At 39.6% G+C, this 19,602-nt stretch overlaps 1 protein-coding gene across 5 annotated transcripts in view; it reads left to right on the top strand.

The window, feature by feature from the left end:
* The window catches only part of plxnb2b (plexin b2b), a 629,608-nt gene that overhangs the window by 495,915 nt on the left and 114,091 nt on the right, over positions 1-19,602 (top strand). For all 5 annotated transcript variants that reach the window (XR_009824287.1, XR_009824286.1, XR_009824288.1 and 2 more), the window contains 3 exons: positions 8,223-8,405; positions 11,785-11,878; positions 16,602-16,799. Coding sequence is in view for 2 of the 5 variants with exons in the window: in XM_062035284.1 (XP_061891268.1) it covers positions 8,223-8,405; positions 11,785-11,878; positions 16,602-16,799 (475 nt within the window). In the remaining 3 variants the exon portion in view is untranslated. The remainder of the gene's footprint in view (positions 1-8,222; positions 8,406-11,784; positions 11,879-16,601; positions 16,800-19,602) is intronic.

Raw genomic sequence — 19,602 nt, forward strand, 5'->3', positions numbered from 1 at the left:
ATAGTCTATATGTAATATATGAATATACCCATTGTTGAAAGACCCAAATTGACGTTGTGGCGTATTGTCTTACATGTGAGTTGAAAAATAAGTCTCCCGTAGATCCACGCTGATGTCCGTGTCTCCTCTACTTAACAGCCATTAAAAAATGACAACCCTCCCAAATATATTACACTATATACAGTACAGGCCAAAAGTTTGGACACACCTTCTCATTCAATGGGTTTTCTTTATTTTCATTGTAGATTGTCACTGAAGGCGTCAAAACTATGAATGAACACATGTGGAGTTATGTACCGTATTTTCCGCACCATAAGGCGCCCCGTGTTATTAGCCGCACGTTTAATGAACGGAATATTTCAAAACTTTGTTTACCTATTAGCCGCCCCGTGCTATTAGCCGCACCTACGCTACGCTAAAGGGAACATCAACAAAACAGTCAGATAGGTCAGTCAAACTTTAATAATATATTACAAACCAGCGTTCTAACAACTCTGTTCACTCCCAAAATGTAATGTGCAAATGTGCAATCACAAAAATAGTAACACTCAAAATAGTGCAGAGCTATAGCAACATCAATAACTCAACGTTGCTAACACGTTAGTGTCACACAACACACAAAACAAACATTTAAAGCTCACTTTCTGAAGTTATTACTCATCCACAAATCCCTCGAATTATTCTTCTTCGGTGTGCTTCACTTGTTTTTTGACACCATCGATGATGTGGACGCGCATGCAGTCATAGATCAACAGGGACGGCGCTGCGTGAAAAAAGTCACCCGGTGTCTTCGCGTAAACGTCTATCAACCACTCGCTCATCTTTTCTTCATCCATCCATCCCTTCGAGTTAGCTTTTATGATGACGCCGGCTGGAAAGTTCTCTTTTGGCAAGGTCTTCCTTTTGAATATCACCGTGGGTGGAAGTTTCTGGCCGTTAGCATGGCAAGCTAGAACCACAGTAGGACGACTTCTCATTCCCTGAGGTGCGAATATTCACCGTACGTGTTCCCGTTGTATCCACAGTGCGGTTCACATGAATATCAAAAGTCAGTGGAACAATGTACGCGTGTCTCTTAGTAGGAGACATTTTGTTGTCTTTACAGAAATACACAAATGAAATGAAACGTAATATCCGCGCGCTTCTTCTTCTACGGGGGCGGGTGCTCACCTTGGCGGTTGCTTACCGTAGAAGAAGAAGCGCTTCCTCTTTTACGGGGAAAAAAGATGGCGGCTGTTTACCGTAGTTGCGAGACCTAAACTTTATGAAAATAAATATGAATATTAATCCATATATAAGGCGCACTGGGTTATTAGCCGCACTGTCTGCTTTTGATAAAAATTGTGGTTTTTAGGTGCGGCTTATGGTGCGGAAAATACGGTACTTAACACAAAAAGGTGAAATAACTGAAAACAGGTTTTGTGTATTCTAGTTTCTTCAAAATAGCCGCCCTTTGCTGTGATTACTGCTTTGCACACTCCTGGCATTCTCTTGATGAGCTTCAAAGACACCTGTGAAGTGAAAACCATTTCAGGTGACTACCTCTTGAAGCTCATCGAGAGAATGCCAAGAGTGTGCAAAGCAGTAATCAGAGCAAATGGCGGCTATTTTGAAGAAACTAGAATATAAAACATGTTTTCAGTTATTTCCCCTTTTTTGTTAAGTACATAACTCCTCCACATGTGTTCATTCATAGTTTTGATGCCTTCAGTGACAATCTACAATGTAAATAGTCATGAAAACAAAGAAAACGCTTTGACTGAGAAGATGTGTCCAAACTTTTGGCCTCTACTGTACATCAATTCATACCTAATATTTATTTTACATAAAAAAACACTCATTTTTAAGGTGTTGCAACTTTAATTTTATTTTGTAGTACTAGCGACTTCCTCCCGGTCAACTTCCTTTGCTTTCACTTTATCGAAGTGTGCATGCAAGTGACGTGGAGGCCGCATTGGGGCTTGTGCGTGTTTACACTGGAGTCTGCTAAAAATCAGATCTCCAAAAAATCAGATTTTGGGTCACTTTGGCCTGCAGTGTAAACATAGTTAAAGAAATGTTCTTAATGAGATCAAATCCTGTCTTTTAGTGAGTCGTCACACTTGTCTGTTGCGCTTGCATTAAGGGCCATTTTGTGCATGTGTTCAAGTCAATCAATCAATCAATCAATTATATAGCGCTTTTCTCTAGTGACTCAAAGCGCTTTACATAGTGAAACCCAATATGTAAGTTACATTTAAACCAGTGTGGGTGGCACTGAGAGCAGGTGGGTAAAGTGTCTTGTCCAAGGACACAACGGCAGTGACTAGGATGGCGGAAGCGGGGATCGAACCTGCAACCCTCAAGTTGCTGGCACGGCCGCTCTACCAACCGAGCTATACCGCCCCAGTGAACCCTTGTGTGGTTCTGTTTAATGTGAACACTGTTTATTGTGAACACTACGCAGTCCCAAGACATAGTACACTGTTAAAGTGACAGCAAAAAGCATGCAGAATCAGGAGTGTCCCCATTCGATATCGGTTCGATACCAGCAAAAAACAAGTATCGGATAAAATCGGCTTCCATTTAAAGTCTCAGATCGAAGCTCCAATACAAACAGTCCTGCAGTGCGTGACTTGTGCCAAGTAACATCTAAGTGTCTTCCAATAAGCAGGATAGGATAGCCCTTTATTGTCATTGCTCTTAAAAAGTACAACCAAATTAAATTTTCAACAGGGCAGCGCCCCATAAAATGTAAACATGGGGGGAAGAGGAGGAGACAGAAAGGGGGCCGGTGTCGCTTGCAGCCACGGAAAACAATCCGTGAATTCAAAACAATGTTTGTGTGTGAACGTTTCACTCTATTTTACTATTTCTGGTCCTCAAATTCATCATACTTTGCAATGGACAGCGTCTCCAGGATGTTGTCCAGTTTATGATTTAGTCCCAACACACAACATAGTCTACTAGGAGCTAGCAGCTACACAACAGCCAACCATACGATAGCACACAAGCTAGACATACGTAATAAGTGTCCTTAATTAAACAATATTGCAGTCTAAAATACGACATTTGTCAATATATACAAGTGTTGAATATTCATCGTTACATATTATTTACAAATACAAAGGCAGAGGCGTATTAGGAAATATCCAGTAACAAAAATCTTCACATCATTTAATTTATTGTGTCATGCCCTTAAGGTAATGAAATATTGTGACCACTAGGGGTCGCCAAAAACTAATTAACACTCCACTTCAAAAGCATCTGACATTAGGTTACCGTTTATCATACCTACCATTGTTCGTTAGTATCGAAAGTGGAAAAGTTGTATCGGGACACCTTTACCAACAAATGACCAATGTGGCACTCTGTAAAAGTATTTTCTTGAAGCTCTTTTTGAAATTTGGTAAATAGCAGAAAATAAAAATGTACCTATGTATTCAACCCAGCTGAAAACGTTTTGGTTTGGAATATTTGAGTTGCACAGTCAAGTTTTTTTTAAATGTGTGGGACCCTATAAATGAGCCCTGAGGAACACCGTATGTCACGTAGTGTTTGATCTGAAGCTTGTATGTCAATAAAACAAACATATTTAAGAGAATCCAGTGAGAGTTTAAACAAATTTTACCAAATATGGTGGACAACGCCATCATTGTCAATGTATACATTTACCGTGTTTTCCGGTATATAAGCCGCATCCACTAAATTTTAAAAGAAGAAAATATTTTTACATGCATAAGCCGCAGCGAACTATAAGATAGCTTAATAGATAGATAGATAGATAGATAGATAGTACTTCCTTCCTTCAGGAGAGTTCCCTCAGGAAAATTAAAATTCCAGCAGCAGTGTACAGAATTGAGATCGAATTTAAAAAGTAAAAAGTAAATAATGGGGGAATAAATGGAAACAAAATAGAAAAATATTGCAATAAGAATACAAATAAAAAGCAACAATGAGAATAAAAATATAACAGTAAAATAAGAATATAACAAGAGAAACTAGGCAGTAGTGACCATGTTATGAAAAAGTATTGCACTGTAATAATAATAAGGCGCAGATATAAACATTTTGAAATGAGTTATTTACACAGAAAGGTTTTGTAAATGTTTATTTACATACCTTAATTGTTTCCAAATGGTGTCTGTCACACGGCAGTAAAACGGCTGATCAAACAAAACAGAAGTCATCGTCATGGACTCACTAGCTGCGGAAGCTAGCGGTCCAATCAGCCAAACAGACTCAATAACTCCACAGTGACATTTTGGTGTATTTACTGAGGAATATGTGAAACTGAAACGATACGAAAAGAATGCAATTGAAAGTTGATAGTACTAACACAGACACTTGTAAACGTGTTAGCATATTAGCCAATGCTAACGTTGCTCGCTTGATTACATTATAAATATGCTTGAAAACACTCCTACAGACATCACACATGGGCCGGTTTAGTAAGTATGAATAGTTTTAGGTGTATTGTAAAACTTACAAATGTTGCTTGGAGCGATGACTGAAGAATCCATACGAGTAGAAACGCCATGGATGACTCGAAAACGGAGCACTTATAATTCCGGTTTAAAGCACTAAACAGAAGGAAATACTGTAGACCAGTGTTTCTCAACCTGTTGTTGTCATGACTTGTTCTGTGGCGTGGCTTGTTCTCCCGTGGTGCAAATTAATTGGACCATACGTGGCGTGCAGGTGAGGACATGTTTAATATTTTAACTAAAAAAAAAGGTACAAACAAAAAGCGCTCACAGCGGAGGTAAAACTTGACTATGACAAAACAAAAGACTTGCACAAGGGCACAAAAACTATTAAACAAAAACTTACTTGGCATGAGAAGATCAGCATAGACTATAGAAAAACGATGATAACATGAGCAGAGCATAAGTGTGGAGAAGATGAATGTGATGTCGCCAGGACGAACAACAGAAACACAATGGACTTAAATAACACAGACATGATTAACAACAGGTCGTGACTCGAAACGTGAAACAGGTGCGTGACAAGACAGGTGAAAACTAATGGGTGACCATAGAAACCAAACCAAACAAGGAAGTGCAACCAGGAACAAAAAATAGTCCAAAAAACAAACACATGGCCAAAACAAAAACATGAACAGACATGACAGAACCCCCCCCTTACGGACAGATCCCAGATGTCCAAAAAACAAAACACAAAACAGGATCAAGAGTCATGGGAGGGCGGGAGGGGGACATGGCGGTGGGTCGCCAGGCCAAGTGGCCCCGAATCCACCAAGGCATAGTCATGTGGCAGCGGCGAGTGGAACGCCGCCACCATAGGCGAGGTGGGCGACCCGGGAAGGGCCACTGCGTGGCCGACGAAGAGGTGGGCGCACTTGGCGTGGCGGACGACCAGGTAGTGGCCACAACCGTGGCAGGCGAGGAGGCAGGCGCGTCGTCGTCATTGCAGGCGTTGAAGCCGCAGGTGACGCAGGTGCGGGTGCAGCAGACGAAGCAGGCGGCGAAGCTTGGCGTGGCACTTCGGGCGGTGAAGCTTGGTCTTGGCCGCTTGGAGGGTCTTGGCTGCTTGGAGGGTCTTGGCGAGGGTCTGGGTCTTGGTCTTGGCGAGGGTCTTGGTCCTGGTCTTGGCGAGGGTGGTCTTGGACTTTGTCTTGGTCTTGGCATGGTTGGTCTTGGACTTGGTCTTGGCGTGGGGGGTCTTGGTCTTGGCTTGGACTTGGGGGGTCTTGGTCTTGGTTTGGACTTGGGGGATCTTGGTCTTGGCTTGAGAGGTTGCGTCGTGGAGCTGCGACTGGCGGCACTTGGCGTCGTGGAGCTGCGACTGGCGGCACTTGGCGTCGTGAAGCTGCGACTGGCGGCACTTGGCGTCGTGAAGCTGCGACTGGCGGCACTTGGCGTCGTGAAGCTGCGGCTGGCGGCACTTGGCGTCGTGAAGCTGCGACTGGCGGCACTTGGCGTCGTGGAGCAGGTAACGGAGCTTGGCGTCGGGGAGCAGGTAACGGAGCTTGTTGTGGTGCTACTACTGGCGGCACTTGGCGGCGTGAAGCTGCAACTGGTGGCGCTTGGCGTGAAGCTGCGACTGGTGGCGCTTGGCGTGAAGCTGCGACTGGTGGCGCTTGGCGTGAAGCTGCGACTGGTGGCGCTTGGCGTGAAGCTGCGACTGGTGGCGCTTGGCATGAAGCTGGGCATGGTGGAGCTTTGCATGGTGGAGCTGCTAGGCATGTTTATAGCCTTGGAGCAGGGCGTGGAGCAGGTGGAGGTGGCCTAGCTGGAGGCTGTGGCTTGGCAGGTCGAAAGACTGGTGGTGGCGGCCGTGCTGGTGGCTGTGGCTTGGCGTTACGAAATTCAGGTGGTGGTGGCCGAGCTGGAGGCTGTGGCTTGGCAGACCGAAGAACGACCCCACCTGAACAGTCCCCAGCCCTAGCCCCCCCCCCCCCCCCTCAAGGAGCGGATCCCAGACACGCTCCCCGCGGTCTGGAACCGTCTTTTGGGGTGGGTGGAGGGAGGTCAGGAGGGGGGCAAAATCCTCCCCTCTAAATTGTCAAAAATGTCTTTCCTTCCCCCCCACAAAAAAATCTTGGTCTATGATGTCATCCTGGGGAAGCCGGGCAGGCTGCGGCCCATTTCCGCCCGGAGGGGGAGGGGCTTGCGGGAGCGCAGCGTGCTGTCCGCTCACCTTCCCTGACGTCCTCGGCCTGGAGTGGCGCTTCCGGGACAGGGATGACGTGCCAAACGGAGCTGATCGGCACCAGTTTGCCGGTCGGACCCCACATGAGATCCCTGCGCTCCATGGGGGAATGGCGAAGTGTCTCTGCTTCCATGGCGCGCAGGACCTCCCACGTTCCTTCGTCCAATCATGCGGGAGAACTCTTCAGCTGGCGACATCTGTCATGACTTGTTCTGTGGCGTGGCTTGTTCTCCCGTGGTGCAAATTAATTGGACCATACGTGGCGTGCAGGTGAGGACATGTACAAACAAAAAGGGCTCACAGCGGAGGTAAAAACTTGACTATGACAAAACAAAAGACTTGCACAAGGGCACAAAAACTATTAAACAAAAACTTACTTGGCATGAGAAGATCAGCATGGACTATAGAAAAACGATGATAACATGAGCAGAGCATAAATGTGTGGAGAAGATGAATGTGATGTCGCCAGGACGAACAACAGAAACACAATGGACTTAAATAACACAGACATGATTAACAACAGGTGCGTGACTCGAAACGTGAAACAGGTGCGTGACAAGACAGGTGAAAACTAATGGGTGACCATGGAAACCAAACCAAACAAGGAAGTGCAACCAGAAACTAAAAAGAGTCCAAAAAACAAACACATGGCCAAAACAAAAACATGAACAGACATGACAGTTGTACATGTACCATTAGTGGTACCCGTGCTCTATCTAGTGGTACGCCTAAGAATCACTCAATTAAAGTACAGTGTTTTATTTTCCTATATTCAAACACACTGTTTCTGTCCAAACGGTGTGTGGCCAAAATTATTAAAAACACGTCTTCAATAAAACCTCTGCCTAGTTTTTAATGAATATTTGGGCCCACTACGCTCCTGTATTTTAATGTTGGTCAATATGGCGGTAGTTAAAACGTTTTTTCTGAGGTGGTATTTGATGAAATTGTTTTAAAACCACTGCTCTACACATTCACCCCACAGCACCTGCAGTGAGCAAACTCCTCCAAAACATGGTGCCAAAGCACAATCAATAACACACTTGTGTTCTGTGAAAACTATTTGCATTATGGCCGTTAGCGAAGAAAAATCGATTAATTAGCCGCACCGGTCGCAGGGTTCAAAACGTAGGAAAAAAGTAGCAGCTTATAGTCCGGCATTTTCAGTACTCCACCTCTACTGTGTCATTAAGTATTGTCATCTACATCTAAAACCACATGACGGCTATTTCAAACATTTCTAAACCAGGAATGACAAGCACGTTATTTCTTTAGACAGCGTCACCTACTGGTCTGACATGCATATTACAACGTTTTTATTTGCTTTAACTGTTTAACTGTTGGCGAAACGTCATCAGAAAACACACTTTTAATGGCGTAATGACGCCCCTAGATGACACCAGTCCTTGGTGACATTTTAGGTGGAGGTAACAACCAAAAACTAAGAAATAACGAGCAAGAGTTGCAGGAAAGCTGGGATTTAACAAGCTGTCAGGCCACCGCCGCCCTTCCACAACCTCTCTCCTTTGCCGCCACCTCTGATTTTTGTTTTGTCCTGGTGTCGGCAGGGAGCACTTTGGAGAAGAAATCACCTGCAGGACAGGAGAGTACCGAGCTGATAAGGTGCCCTCTGACCCCCTCTCCGTCACCATGAAGTATGGGACGAGCACCTTGACCTCGGTGCCCAGTGCCTTCCAGTTCTTGGAGAACCCGACCGTGCTGGACCATCAGCCCAAAGCAAGCTTTGTCTGGTCAGTGCCACACAACAATCGACTGTACTTCACTATTACTAGGTTTGTTATCAAGGGGAGTTATTAAAGGGGCGGTTTTGCGAGCTTTACACACTAACTTTCCAGAGTTTTGTAAGTGGACCTCTTCCCGCTTTCAGCACGTAATAATGTAACAATTACCGGTATTAATGATAAACCGAGGTAAAACTCCTGATGGTTAGTATTACCATTTTGCAATAAAATGACCATAAAACCGTAATTGATAACCACACTTCAATAAACTGGTGATTCTGCTAACAAGCATGTGATTTTTCCCTCTAAGGTCGGAAATCCGTCTTTTTTATTTCTGTAAAAATATAAAACATTATTTTCTGTTTTTTCTTCATTTTTTTCGACCTAAGGTACAGGCCAAAAGTTTGGACACACCTTCTCATTCAAAGCGTTTTCTTAATTTTCATGACTGTTTACATTGTAGATTGTTACTGAAGGCATCAAAACTATGAATGAACACATGTGAAGTTGTACTTAACAAAAAAAGGGGAAATAACTGAAAACATGTTTTATATTCTACTTTCTTCAAAATAGCCACCCTTTGCTCTGATTACTGCTTTGCACACTCTTGGCATTCTCTCCATGAGCTTCAAGAGGTAGTCACCTGAAACGGTTTTCAATGAGAAGGTGTGTCCAAACGTTTGGCCTGTACTGTACAATGTGTTAAAATCTTGATCTGTCTCTTTGCCATACCTGCCAACGAGGACATTTTTTTCCATAATTAGTAAGTTTTTTTATAATCCATTCTGGTGTCGTGCAAAATTCTGTATCCCGGAAATATTTTGTATCCCCTAACACGGGAGCGCGCGTGGGGGCGGAGCTCCGTTCCTCGTTCAGACGCCGTGTTATCAGCGATGTCAATTAAACAAAAAGTGGATTAATACGATAATGCTTTGATTGTCAAAAATGTTGTCGGTGCAACATGTGACATTCCTACCCAAATAAATACTTTTGATCATCTGTACATTAGGTGTTGTACTTGTATTCACAAGCTTCTCTATTGTTTACGGTGTCATGCTGCAAAGTGGTTGGTCAGCCTACCTACAGTATGTTCTGCAAATGACATGAATAACATTCTGTAATTTGGTTTATTATTGATTTCATCTTCTGATAGTTTAAAAAGTAACACCAATATAATTAGTTGATATAATTGACCTTTTACCGTAGATGTCAATTCTAGATCGGACCAAAAATGATAATCAGGAAGTTTATTTCTCTAAAGCGTAGGGGAACAAGGCGTTAATTAAGAGAGGCTGATAATTTTGTATACTTATTTTCTTACTTGAATAATGATTTGGAGTCTTTCAGAAAGTGGAAAGGAAACCTATTGGGCACATTTTTGTTTATGAAAAAGTATATTGCACAACACAACAGCAACAGAACCAGTGTTATAGGTATAGTAATAGTGTTAAAGAGCAAACTCAGTCAGCATAATATTGCTCATGAGCTTAGTCTAAACAACAATACGGCAAGTATAACACACACCAACAACCAACATTTCAACCCTGTGATGCATAAATTCTGATAACCTACTTCAGTTTTTGTAGTGTTTGTATTAATCTAAGCATGAAAAAATTATACTTACATTTTTCTAAAAATATACATTTTTCAAGGAGTTGGGGAAATGTCCACTTTGATTATAGGTGTAATGGATAAAATGCATTTTGTGAACACTATAAAATGTTGTTTTTAATTGTCTTTAATAAACAATGTTTTTACATAGTTGGGGAAATGTCCACTTGGGTGGACAACATTCTTTAATAATAGGTTTAATTGATAAAATGCATTTTGCGAACACTATAAAATGTTGTTTTTAATTGTCTTTAATAAACAATGTTTTTACATTTTTGGGGAAATGTCCACTAGGGTGCACAACATTGTTTAATTAAAGGTTTAATTGATAAAATGGATTTTGTGAACACTATAAAATGTTGTTTTTAATTGTCTTTAATAAACAATGCTTTTACATAGTTGCGGAAATGCCCACTAGTGTGGACAACATTAATTAATTATAGGTTTAATGGATAAAATACATTTTGCGAACACCATAAAATGTTGTTTTTAATTTTCTTTAATAAACAATGCTTTTACATAGTTGGGGAATGTCAACTAGGGTGGACAACATTCTTTAATCATAGGTTTAATGTATAAAATGCATTTTGCGAACACTATAAAATGTTGTTTTTAATTATCTTTAACAAGCAATGTTTTTACATAGTTGAGGAAATGTCCACAACGGTGGACAACATTTTTTAATTATAGGTTTAATTGATCAAATGCATTTTGCGAACACTATAAAATGTTGTTTTTAACTCTCTTTAATAAACAATGTTTTTACATAGTTGGGGAAATGTCCACAAGGGTGGACAACATTCTTTAATCATAGGTTTAATGGATAAAATGCATTTTGTGAACACTATAAAATGTCGTTTTTAATTATCTTGAATAATCAATGTTTTTACATAAAGGCATTGCAAAAACATTACGCCTCCTGACTTCAAAAATGACATTAAAAAATGACATAAAAAAACAATGGACAAAATATTGCTACATCGTAATGCAAAAACAAATGCACATTCTAATGCCATGATTTAATTGATTTGCGGACAAAAAGTTGCTAAAAAAATATATATATTGTCAAAGATAAAGTAGTAACAACCAATACAGGTAGTGGTTCACAATTTAGCTGACCCATTATGAATAACGATTTTCCTCAAATTACAAAAATTCCACTAAGGAGGTAGTTGTCGTCTGACGATGTAGTAAATTAATTTTTTTTTCTTTCTTTATCTTCTTCTTGTTGTCTATTCATCCTCCGCTTTCGCTGTTTCTAAGATAGCTTTTCTAACTTATATCTGTCAGTAGTCTCGATATGGAAGCGCTAAAAAAAAATTACGGTACAACAAAGATGACAGGGAGAAGACGCTGTCGAAGTGGAGGCACGTAAATAAGACCGCCAACAAAACGGCGCATCCTGAAGAGACGACTTGAAGATGGTCTGTAAAACATAATCCATGCAACATTTTGACCATTACGTGTTTTAAATGTAGGGGAAAATAATAATATTTTGACCCCTTTAATGCGCCTTATAATTTGGTGCGCCTTTTGAGTGAAAATAGACCTGAATAGACCCGCTCATCGGCATTGTGCCTTATAATCCGGTGCGCCCTATGGTCCGAAAAGTAATCATGTATGTTCTATTTGAGTCTAAAGTGGTGTCATACATGATGATGGTGTGGCTTTTTGAAGCGTATTTTTTCCACTTTGCGAGCGTTCAGTTTAATTTAGACACCTGAAATGTTTTCACTTGAATGCCATTTTGAAGCTATTGTGTGTGTTTGTGTTGCAGCGGCGGCAGAAACATCGTCGTGACCGGTTCTGGTTTCGACATCATTCAGCGAGCCGTCATTAATGTCCGGGCAGACAACGTGACATCATCTGAGGTGTGTGCGTGCGTGCGTGTGCGTGTGCGCGTGTGTGTGTGTGTGTGTTCTATTTCTTTTTCAATTCCCTATAATTATCTGCACCATCCTCTCCCTATTGTCCCCATCAATCTGTTCTCACGCAATCATCATTTCTTTCTTCACTTCATTTTCTCTTCTTGAATGCATTCACTTCTCCTTTGCCTTTTTTTTTTTCCCATTATTATCTGTACCCGCCTGCCGCCTGTCCATCCATCTTTACGAATACAGCGGTGATCCATTCCCGGCCTCGTCAAGCGTTTCTTCGTCTTCCTCTTGGCCGACACACTTCCCCTCCCGCTTGATCCCAGAGATTACCTAAGCCAGTGTTACTTCATCTTACTTCCCAGTCCATAAATCCTAAAACCTGTAGGATTGGAGATAGAGCTTCCGCCAAAAACACTGCGTCCCCCTTCAGCTTAAGAAAGCAAGATTGACTCTGTCAAATAGGGGAGGGGAGGGCTTAAAAGTGGCAGCAGGCAGCTTGCCTGTCCTCAGTGTTAGCGGCGAGCTCTAAGCAGCAAAAATGTTGATCATTTCCTTTACAGGGATAAATTTAATACCGGTATTAAGGTTTGCGGGAGATTATGTTGCTCTTTATCACCCGACTCACGGGCCAAGTCCCCCACTTGCTTCCGTCCCATGAGGGACTGGAGTGATATGAAAGGCTGGCGTGGAAATAAGTGTTATCTCCAAGGCCTGGGCTGGTCACCTTCTTAAGCTTGTTGTGGTTTAAGTCCAGCCAAGTCATTTCCCTCCGCCTGTGTGCTGGCCTCTTGTGTAAACATGCACATTACATTGCTGCTCAGACTCCTGGAGCACTTTCTTGTAACGCATACTTTCTAAACCAGCCTCATTTGTTGCCAGATATGCCGCTAAGTGTTGGCCCAGCTACCGTTTGGATGTTCACCCATCGGATTATTGCACATTAATCCACTGGGAGCAGACAAAACGATGCTGTTTTGCGGACGGAGGTCGTGGAATTAGGAAATATAACCCATTTAGAATGATGAAAACAACCACTGTAACTGTGTCATTTAGCTTTAGATCAAGAGTGCCCACACTGCAAAAAGTCAGTGTTCAATAACAAGAAAAAAAGTACAAAAATTAGGGGTATTTTACTTGTACTAAGCAAAATTATCTGCCAATAGAACAAGAACATTCGGCTTGTCAAGACTTTCCAAAACAAGTAAAATTAGCCAACCTCAATGAACCCAAAAATACCTTATAATAAGGATATTATAACACTCAATAATCACTAATAACAAGTGCACTTTTCTTGGTAGAAAAAGAAAATAGACCTGTTTGCTGAATATGTTGAAAAGTATTCTTAAATAAGTAAAAGCTAGTGTCATTATCTTGACACAATGATATGCGCTCGGCATCATGATTTTTTTTTTTCATGCTTGAAGTAAGAAATTATTACTTTAAAAAAAGTAGTTTTATACTTGTGAGTGTTAATGACACAGCATTGCAACAGTTGATATTCTAGTTTCAAGCATGTTTTACTCAATATAGGTCATAAAATCTCAGCAACAAGCTGTAATATCTTACTGAGATCATTTCGGACCAAAACCCTTAGAACAAGTAAACACACTAACATAAAATCTCCTTAGTGAGAAGAATTATCTTATCAGACAGAAAATAAGCAAATATCACCCTTATTTGAGATATGTAATCTTACTTAGATTTCAGTTTTTACAGTGCACACTTTTTCAGCAGGCGACCTACTTTTCAAATGACCAGGTCAAGGTGATCATCTTCATATGTATGTGTGTATGTATGTATGTATATATATATATATATATATATATATATATATATATATATATATATATATATATATATATATATATATATATATATATATATATATATATACTGTATATATATATATATATATATATATATATATATATATATATATACTGTATATATATATATATATATACTGTATATATATATATATATATATATATATATATATATATATATATATATATATATATATATACTGTATATATATATATATATATATATATATATATTGTATATATATATATATATATATATATATATATATATATATATATATATATATATTGTATATATATATATATATATATATATATATATATATATATATATATATATATATATATATATATATATACAGTACAGGCCAAAAGTTTGGACACATCTTCTCCTCATTCAATGCGTTTTCTTTATTTTCATGACTATTTACATTGTAGATTGTCACTGAAGGCATCAAAACTATGAATGAACACATGTGGAGTTATGTACTTAACAAAACAAGGGAAATAACTGAAAACATATTTTATTTTCTAGTTTCTTCAAAATAGCCACCCTTTGCTCTGATTACTGCTTTGCACACTCTTGGCATTCTCTCCATGAGCTTCAAGCACACCTGTGAAGTGAAAACCATTTCAGGTGACTACCTCTTGAAGCGGTAGTAATAAAATATATCTTGTCCCCGCGCTCATCCTACCTATCTACCAGACATTCCCTCCACTGATAAATAGCACTCTTGGTAAGTTGGAAATTGTTTTACTGTATTTATTGGCAGGTTTAAATGAGTCATAAAAAGTATCAATAATTAACGATATCGATCAACATAAAAAATCCTATATCGTGATATAGTTTTCAGGCTTATCGCCCCCAGCCTACTACCACCGGAATTCGGTCAGTACCGTATTTTTCGGACTATAAGTCGCTCCGGAGTATACGTCGCACCGGCCGAAAATGCACAATTATGACGGAAAAAAACATATATACGTCGCACTGGAGTATAAATCGCATTTTTGGGGGAAATTTATTTGATAAAATCCAACACCAAGAATAGACATTTGAAAGGCAATTTAAAATAAATAAAGAATAGTGAACAACAGGCTGAATAAGTGTACGTTATATGACGCATAAATAACCAACTGAAAACGTGCCTGGTATGTTAACGTAACATATTATGGTAAGAGTCATTCCAATAACTGTAACATATAGAACATGCTATACGTTTACCAAACAATCTGTCACTCCTAATCGCTAAATCCCATGAAATCTTCTTCCTCGTTGTCGCTCCTGGTATGCGCCGCTCCCTTTCTTTCTGCTGCTCGATCGCCGTTTTCTGCTGCATATTTCACTACGTCTGGCTTGTAATCTGCAGTATATGATTTCCTTTTCGGTGCCATTTTAATTCAGCCCTTCTCAGTTTTTATAAGTTACCGCCAATGTTGATGTGATCTATTTTAATAGCTCCGGCAGTAGCGTATAGCATATAGCAGTTAGCATTCCATGACCCACAATGCACTTCTGCCATGACCCTCCCCCGCCGAATTCTTATTGGTTGGCGTGTGAGTGACGATTGCTGATGTGTGTGTGACGAGTGCAGACACTTTGTTCGTCGCTCTTGCAATTGAGTTAAATAATATTATTTGATATTTTACGGTAATGTGTAAATAATTTCACATATAAGTCGCTCCGGAGTATAAGTCGCACCCATGGCCAAACTATGAAAAAAACGTCGACTTATAGTCCGAAAAATACGGTACCTATAAAAGCACCATATTTGTTAGCCATCCCTATTTGTATTGAATAGCAGAAAGATTATTAGTATCGACTGCTTCCAACAATTAACTCCACACAATTCTTTGCGGTCACTGATTAAAACAAAGTTTGGCTTGTCAACAATCTTCCCGTCCCGCGCCGTGCGCCTGTAGGCAGCAGGTGTTGACGCGGGAGAGGCGTTATCGGCGGTGTGAAAGTTTGGCGTCGCCGTGACTGACAGCTTGAACTCGCTGTGCATGTCGCACGAAGGCACAATCTCACGTTGTCCCGCCGCCATCGCGGCTGTTGTATTTTTAACGAGCCGACGTGGAGTTGTCACCTAGCCATGGCGCGCCGGCAAAAATATCAGCGCATCGTAAAAGAAACAGCGAGAGGGGGAGGAGTGAGTCAGCACGGTTCTCGGGTGACAGATTGAGGTTTTACCAACAATGAAAACATGAGTTGATTGCCTCTCACAGTCCTCAAACAGCCACTTTTTGCACGATGCCTCATAAACTTTGTCACCATAACTTATTACTCGCCACCTATTTACCTCGCTGACTTTTAATTATAGGCCTATAGACACAACAACAATACACCCTGGACAATGGGCATATGCAGCCCCCCCTCACACACACACACACACACACACACACACACACACACACACACACACACACACACACACACACACACACACACACACACACACAACCACCCCACACCTTCACCACAACTTGATTCCCCTTAGGAGTGATGGACGGCTAAGTGGCGCTTATACAGCAGCAGCCGGCCACCGTAGCTCCGCTCCCTCTCCTCTGTTGCAGGTTTTGTGGGTTCTTTGTTACATGTTTATGTGTGCTATGGCTATGAGGTTTTTTTCCCCTGGCCTCAGTCTGGACCCCCTCCCTAGACTCCAGCCTTTGACTGAATATTTTTTTACTTCCCCCTCCCACACTCCCCAACGTTTACCTGTTTCTCACCCTTTTTTTGTAGGGGGCGCTGGAACTTGGCAGACCCGTCTGCGATAATTTTTCTGTCTCCCTGTAATGTTTGTCTCATCTTGAATGGGATTGTGCTGAAAATCTCAATTTCCCCTCTGGGATTAATAAAGTACTTCTAATTCTGATTCTGATTCTTTTAGGTGGCCCATGAGAAGAGCGACACCGTCATCCAGTTCCGCTCCCCGACAGTCAACGGATCGCTGAGTCAGCACGCCAGGACGTACATTCAGCTGGACAACTGGGAGAAGGAGCTGAAGACCTTTGACTACCACCAGGACCCCGTCTTCTACGAGCTTCCCAAGAGGCTCTTCACAGAGGCCAGCATCATCATCGTCACTGTGAGTGCACACTATACCGCAGTTTGTTTATGTTACTGGACGTTGTTTTCAATTTGGCTCGACAGTAAGCCTTCTTTTTAATGTTCTGATACCAAATGTGTTTCATTTTATGTTAAGTACTCTGCATCGCACCTGCGCTGCTTGCCCCGCTCTCCGATAAAATGTAAGCTGTTGTAAACTGTGGGCCACAAATGGCCCAAAGCCCCAACTTTGGACACAAAGGGTTTATTGAGTTTGAAGAACACCAATAAGATCTGTTTACTCGAGAACCACCTATGTTTGAAAAATAAATAATGAGTATGTAAATATTTCAATATGTAAAATATATTAAATGATGCAATAATAATTAAAAAAAGCAATATATAAGAATACATGCAATACTAGATAATAATATAAACATTGAAATTGTAAAATTTAGACACAAAGAAACCTATAATAATAAAAACAGGTTACGGTAAAGGTACGGGTTTTCCCCCCAAACATTTTTATAATCAACGGTTAGGGACAAGCGGTAGAAAATCGATGGATGGATGTGTACAAGTTAAACAAAAAAAATAGATTACAATAAATATATAATATATATACTCATTGAGTCTTGAGTTTGAGTTTATTTCTAACATGCATATATTGCGTGTCATTAATAAAGAATGTATTATAATTAATAAAATAATCCAACATATTACAAAACTAATCATAGTGATTACTATTTCATAGTAATAATTAGATAGTTGAAATGCAATACAATAATTGTGTAATTTTTTAAAAAATTTTAAGTAAATGTAGAAAAACCTACCTCTTAAAATAATGTTATCTAATACCGTAAATCAAACTATTAACAATAATAATGTAATATACAAAATAGCGAAATAAAATGTTAAATATTAAAAATAACAAATATACTAAATAGAAATAATGCAATAATAATAATAGAAAGTGGTAATAAAGTATGTAATTGCATTTTTAAAAAGGTAAATATAAAAATTACACACTAAACAAATGTAATCCAATACTTTAAATATAACAATTACCAATATTAATGAATGTAATGATGCATAATTATATTTAAAAAATTGAACATTAAAAACAACAAATAGAATAATAGAAAAAAAACAATAACCATTGTTATATATAGTGCTAACAATATTTATATAATTGTATTTTAAAAAATGTCGATCAAAAAAGTCACATTAAATTAATGTAATCTAATACCGTAAATTTAACAATAATAATAATGTCATGATAGATTATAATTGTATAAAAAATTTTGAATAATAAAACAACAAATAAAGGTAAATAAAAGTAACATATTAAAATAATGTAATCTAATACCATAAATATAACAGTACTAGTAATAATAATTATATTTTCTAATTATTATGATGAAACAATGTTTTATAAACAATTATATACAAATTTGAAATGGAAAGTTAATAAATAAGGAGTCCGTCACAAATTACAAGACACCCTCCAACAATAAGAAAGCACAAAGAAAGGTGGAGAGGGCCATCATGGGAAATACTCCATCATCACTGAGGGATGACTCAGGGCATGTCTGACCGAGACAGGTTCTTGTTGATGTTGCACTGTCAGTATGACGGCGCCTTTTTTCTGCTGAGTCACTGTTGTTATGACAGTGATGTGTTTGAAGGATTAAAAAAAAAGTCATATTTCCCCTTCCCTGTAGTAAACCTGATAGTTTTATGATTGCATAACAGAGCACATTTAATAATAAATCCTTGCTCGGCGGTGTGATTGTTTATGGCGCCATCAGAAATTGAATTTCATCGCTTCAACCTTGTGACGGTGCCGCAAGCAGAAATTATGTGTTGAGGCATGTTTGTGATCATTCCTCAACTTGTATTCTGCTTGCATAGTGATGCATGCATCTTGAAGGATTTACATGAAACAATATTTAAATCAAGCTTTAAAATAACATTCAAATAGGAGGATTAAAGGTTGGAAACATTTTCTTGACATTTTATTTCAAAACGCTAACAAAAATAGGTGGGATTAAACAGGCTTTGCTTCTTCCTACTACTTTTATTTTTTTTATTTTTTTTAAATTATAGAAATGTGATGTACTTTACTGTAACTTTGTTATTAGACCTGTTCAAAATAAACTGTATGACTAATCATCACTTATTGCAGCTGTACGTCCGTGTCGGAGGATCATTGTATTTAAACTTTCTTTGGGGAAACACTCTTTATGTAAATTAGCCATCTTTCACAGTCCATTAGAGAAGCACTCACACAATTGTAGGCCACTTAAGACGTGCTATATACAGACATTAGCCTAATGTAAGACGTTTTCTGCAAATTATTATATGTCACTACAGTTGTTTTACTTTTACTAGGGTTGTACGGTATACCGGTACTAGTATAGTATCGCGGTAGTAATGAATCAAAAACGGTACTATACTCTGTTTGAAAAGTAACGGTTTCCGGGCAAGACGGCGCGTCGTTACATTGCTGGTTTTACGAGCAGAGGAGCATGTTTGGCAGCGCACAATCACGGAGTACTTATAAGCAGACACAGTGTGTAGACAGAAAAGGGAGAATTAACGCATTTTGGCTTAAAAATTAAAGATAAAGGTGAAGTTATAACACTGAAACGCCCTCAGGAAGAGGTGCTTTAAGACATAGCTAACTAGCTAGCGGCGAACGTTCATCCGCAGTCGGCAGTGTTTTAGCTACCGTACTTCTATATCACTAATCCTTGTCTCCATGGCGACAAATAAAGTAAGTTTCTTACAAGTACCATTATCACTGCAGGACGAGGAATAGCGAAACATGCTTCACTACA

The sequence above is a fragment of the Entelurus aequoreus genome, linkage group LG24 (genome assembly GCF_033978785.1).
Source record: "Entelurus aequoreus isolate RoL-2023_Sb linkage group LG24, RoL_Eaeq_v1.1, whole genome shotgun sequence".
Classification (NCBI taxonomy): Eukaryota; Metazoa; Chordata; class Actinopteri; order Syngnathiformes; family Syngnathidae; genus Entelurus; species Entelurus aequoreus.